We start from the raw sequence: 5,110 nt of genomic DNA, 5'->3' as shown, positions 1-5,110 counted from the left end.
TCTCTCTCTCTCTCTCTCTCTCTCTCTCTCTCTCTCTCTCTCTCTCTCTCTGCAATTGGAGACTTTGTCTGAGGAGAGTCACACACCCAAACCCTCCGAGTGCTGGTGCTTCTATGGAGTTCTGGCCTGGGATTGATTCTTGCAATTCCAGCCCATTTACCTGCTCTTTCTTCCAATAAAACAAGGCCTTTCAGGATTCAGACTGGTTGTTTGATTGGGAAGGATCTGATACATCTGGGCTCTGCCCTTCTAACCTTATGGGTTCCTTTTAACCTTAATTATAAAAAAGTATCAAAGAGGAAAAGCAAATGGTCTGTGATTACACAGCAAATGGGGCATAGAGATGCCTGTCTGATTCTTGAAAGTGGATCAAGAATCTGCTCTACTTGGTCTGAGTATATTGCAGGAATCACTAGGGAGAAGAATATTAAACCAAGTCTTTCACGAAGTGCACACATGCTGGTGTTAGGGCTAGTTATCCCTACCAGTCTGCCCTTGCAAACCAGAAGCACCAGGACAGTCTCTCTCTAGAGTACATAGTACTTTCTCCTAAGGCCTCAGCTTCTTGTACCTGGAACCCAGAGCTTTGTGAGATGCTGTCCTAGGCATGGGAAGTGCTATTCTCCCCTGTTTAGACCTAGTCTTAATTGATAAGTAAGTTCCTGCCTTCAGGGTCTCCTCTTTTCCTGACTCCCTGATGCGTGCTGACCTTGCTTAATATTGGGCTTTAAACTATAAAGACACTACAGATAGGAAAGCAGTCCTCTAAAAAGGACTGCTATATGACTCTGGAAGAAAGAAGAGACAGTTTGGTGGCCCATGAAAGGCCTAAAAGTTCGGGCAGAAAGTAGATCTAGATGGCCTTTGAGTGCCTGGACAGCCTCTCAGTAGTCTCCCTCCTCTTCCCTAGGCTGGACCTCAGAACTTGGAAGACAGGCAGAAGGGTACACCTGAGCTGCTACCCTTTCCCAAGCAGGTGGCTTTTACCCTAACTCATCATTAAGGGGCGTGGCTCTTAGGATTTGAAGCTCCAAACCCCCCTTAGGATTTCCCCTATACAAACCCCACCCAGTCTAACAGCACAGAAGAGTGAAATGCTTTATTGATTAAACGATTATTCAGGCGATTGAACTAATCAAAGAGCCCATCGACCGCCATGAATTACATTCTTCGTTGTAGACAGCTTGTCGGAAAGACAGCCACTCAGACCCCTCTCTTGACTCATAGGCGTCCAACCTAGTTCCAACAGTAAACAACCCAGGTAGGCACAGAAACCTTCGGGCATCCCACCACTTGGAGAAAGAAAGCTTGTGTGGGAGTTAAGCATGGAAAGGGAGTGGAGGTCCAGGTTTCTGCCTCTGGACTCTCAGCATAGCGATGTTCTTTTAGCTCCTGCCCTTAGTTTCTTCTATTATGGCTTTTCTGGACCCAAAGCTATGCCAGGAAATCAACCTGGGTTGGGGTCTAAGTTTTCTCTTCTCTCTGACTTTATCAAAGGTTTGAGTAGATCTGGGGTCTCATAAATGACCCAGAAATGAGAGAAGTGGGTTTCTTGCCATCACTCAGAGTATTTATAAACAGGTTGGCACAATAGCCTACTAAGCAAAAGAGGATGGCATATCATGTTATGCCTTAGGGGAGACAGTGGTCTATTGCCCTGCCATATCTTCTAAGACATAAATGCATCCCACTACTCAGTGCCTGAGCCTCTGGGAGAGACCGTGCCAAGAAGGCCTGTGTACATACAGTCACCCCAGCTGAATGACCAGGCTAGGCACATAGATCCACCCACTTGTGCTATCCTCCATTGGAGCAGCACCCACAGGACAAAGCCTGAGCATACAGTGTGACATATATATACACACAATGTCAGAGGCTAGTCTGGGTGATAGCCTAAAGGCAAGTGATAGGGAAGAGAGAGAGAGAGAGAGAGAGAGAGAGAGAGAGAGAGAGAACATATACACAGACACTGTCAAAATGTCATCAGTAGCCCACAAACTGTTCTTACCCTCTTATAGGAGGCCTGTGTATACAAATGCTAAATGCAATAGTATGTGAGTAATGAAACAGTACACATTGCACAGAGAGAGCTTAATTGCCCTGAACTCACATCACTTTTGACTCTCAATACTGTAAGACTTGGGCCTGGCAGCATATGTTTTGTACACTATACCCCTAGTAGGTCTCAGAGCTATGCCTGTGCCTAGAGACAAGCACTTTTGTATGTATTGGTATGTACACATTGGGCAGATGTTGACATCCAAAAAGGGGGGGGGGGGTCAGAAAACCACCTCTTTCTTGCTTCCAAAATCACTTGGGATATAGAGATGACCAGACCTCTCAAGCAGTAGATGTCCAGTAAGTGAGATACTTATCTTAGTGAGAGTAGGTATTATAAACACAACATGTACACAGACAGACATCTTGAAGGAGGCTTAACAAGAACACATACAAACACTAACTCATAAACACATGCTAATACACTCAAGGCAAGATACAAGCTAGCAAAGATACAAACAGGCATACAAACTCAAACTAAACACCTATTTGGGGGCACACAAACTCATCCACACATTGATCTCCTCAGGTAAACACACAGATCCAAACTTGCACACCTCCAGATTAATACCAACACAATTATCAGAAACAGAAACAATCAAAACCCAAAGATAACAGACCTCTTTGAAGACACCTTGATGGACTAGTGAAAACCGTACAAATGCACTGTAGAAGGACAGGCCTTGTTGTGAGAAAACTCCACACAACACACCACTTTCTCCTTGTGTGGTTATTAGCATGGATACTACCACTGAGTAGTGTCCCAGAGTTAGCATGGATGAGTCCCGTTTCGCAGTGTTCCTACCTGTCCTGATGGTCCGAGGAGTCGGGTAATTTTTCTCTAAATCCATATTGGTATTTCAGGGCTTGAAGAAATGAACAGGGGAGAAAGTTTCCACTTTTTTTCGGGTGCCTTTTTTCCCTTTACTTTCTTTTTTCTTTCCTTTTTTCTTTCTTTGTTTTTATTTTTCTTTCTTTTTTCTTTCTTTTCTCTCTTTTTCTTCTCTTTTCTTTTCCTTTCCTTTCTTTTCTTTTTTTCTTTTTTCTTTTTTTTTTTTTTTTGGTGCCGGGGGCCGCTCACAAGTCGGAATAATTGAAGCCTTCCGCTCCCCCGCCGAGCTGGGGTAGCTGATCACTGAGCTGAAACTAAACGTTTTAGGTGGAAAAAAAGCGTCCGAAGGCACCGTGAAATGATTAAGGAACTAAAGAGCTTCTCGCCATGTGAGATCATGTCCTGTTCTCGCCAACATCACAAGATGTCTCCAGACACGTCGCGCCCCCGGCGCACCGCCCCGCACTGCGGGCCAAGAACCAGGGAAAGGGTGCCGGCTCTGTGGCCTGCCCAGCGTGCCAGACGGGGCGGACCGGGCCTGACCGAAGGTGTGCGAGAGGCCCGGGAAGCAGCAATGCCGCCTCGGTGCCGCCTTGGACTTTTATAGGGGGTTGGGGGAGGGAAGGAAGGATTCAGACTGCACCCAGCCTTAGTCGTGCGCCTAGGGGAAGGAGCACTTGAGTCACAGGGTCGTACCCGCTTCCAAACCTGCGTCTGGGGATTGCGGCCCTGTTCGCCTTTGCTCTACATGTAAACCCTGCTTTTTGAGCGCCAGTAGGCCCAATTTTTTATTTTAAAGAAAGAACAATTCTGCCAAGCAGCTGGTTTTGAACCCTGTGTTGGCACAATTGTCAGCCACAGAGGACGTTCCAACATCCTCGGATTCACCCCTAGGGCGGCGCCCGCCTTCGGGATTCTCAACTACCCCATCCCCCAACCCAATTGCAGCCTCCATAGGTCTGCTGGGCTCTTCTAGGGCAGCTTCAGATCACTACAGTACCTAGGTCCCACTCAGCCACTAGGTCCCAGATCTCCCCTCTAGAGCGCGACCCTTTTACCCCAGAGTCCAGAGAGGTTCAGCAGAAAGGCTGCTGATAAAACCCAGTTCTTTGCTTTGGAGAACCCGGGCCAAGCAGAACCATCCTAGTGGGCTCAGAAACAGGCGAAAATTCTGGACACCTTACCCAGGCCCCTAAATGGAATCCCATTGCCCTCGGGCCAGGAGACTTTGTGGCATCCCTGATTCCTCAGACTTGATTCCAGAGGGAAAATCGGGTGCAGAGGGACTAAGCAAAGGTGTGGTGCATCCAACCTCGTTCCCCGCGGTCCAAGCTCAAGCCTCCCCTACTCTGCTGCCTCCCTAGTCTGAAGTCCAAGCTGCTGGGTTTGGCCACTGGAAGCCTACGGAGCCCCGTTGTGGGGTGGTCACAGGGGAAGGTTCTCCAGGGCGGGGGAGCTCTCTAGGACCGCTGGACAATGGCAGTTTCGGGAAGTGAATTGTCCTCCGAGAGTGTTTGATTTTTTGGGGGGGGGGGTGGGCGGGGGGGGCCACGGGGGGGGGCTACAACCTAGGGGAGAGAGCCTAGAGTTCGAGGATGGGGGGAGGGGTCAGTGGGCACCGGACATCGCAAATCCACTGAGCAGATTTCGCCACAATTGGAAACGTGGCTGTGGGTTCCCGGGCGTCCCCCACCCCCACCAAGTAGTCTGCGCAGTCCCCTGTGCCACCTCCTCCCTGCAGCCTGTGGGTCCGGGTCTCTATCCGCGGTTTGATTTTTGGCGGTCCTGGAGCTTTAGACTGTCGTCCACGTCCGGGCCTCTGCTCCCGCTTCCCGCCCTTCCGCCTTGCGGGTGCTGGGAAGCAGCGCAAGGGAGGAGCGGCCTGCCTGCGCCTGGAGATCAAAAGCCCTTTCGGAATTGACAGTTCACCCTGGGCTGAGGCTGGAGTTGTTGGCTTTTCTTTTCTTCCTATTTGGGGGGTTTTGTTTTGTTGTTTGTTTCCTAAGAGTTTCCATTATCTGTGAATCTTTTGTTTCTCGCAGTTTGCTTTTTCGCCCCGCTTTGTGGAACTGATTTTGCAGGCTCAGCTCTGGGATGGGTTTGTTGTCTGTATTGCGTGTTTTGATTTTGTGTGGGTTTTGTACTCTGACCTTGTAGACTGTCTCCTTCCGTGTCCTACGCCAGGCTTTTCCTTCTGAGCAAAGCTTTGATATGCTCTGA

At 48.9% G+C, this 5,110-nt stretch overlaps 1 protein-coding gene across 2 annotated transcripts in view; it reads right to left on the bottom strand.

The window, feature by feature from the left end:
- Pax5 (paired box 5) overlaps nt 1–3,049 on the bottom strand; it is a 177,284-nt gene extending 174,235 nt beyond the window's left edge. For both annotated transcript variants that reach the window (XM_028770224.1, XM_028770225.1), the window contains exon 1: nt 2,864–3,049. In XM_028770224.1, coding sequence (XP_028626057.1) covers nt 2,864–2,909 — 46 coding nt within the window. In that variant the 5' untranslated portion in view covers nt 2,910–3,049. The remainder of the gene's footprint in view (nt 1–2,863) is intronic.
- Nucleotides 3,050–5,110: the final 2,061 nt, after the last annotated feature.

The sequence above is a fragment of the Grammomys surdaster genome, unplaced genomic scaffold, assembly GCF_004785775.1.
Source record: "Grammomys surdaster isolate TR1022 unplaced genomic scaffold, NIH_TR_1.0 199, whole genome shotgun sequence".
Classification (NCBI taxonomy): domain Eukaryota; kingdom Metazoa; phylum Chordata; class Mammalia; order Rodentia; family Muridae; genus Grammomys; species Grammomys surdaster.
The sequence above is the reverse complement of the archived record's forward strand: the minus strand, read 5'-3'. Positions and strand labels throughout refer to the sequence as shown.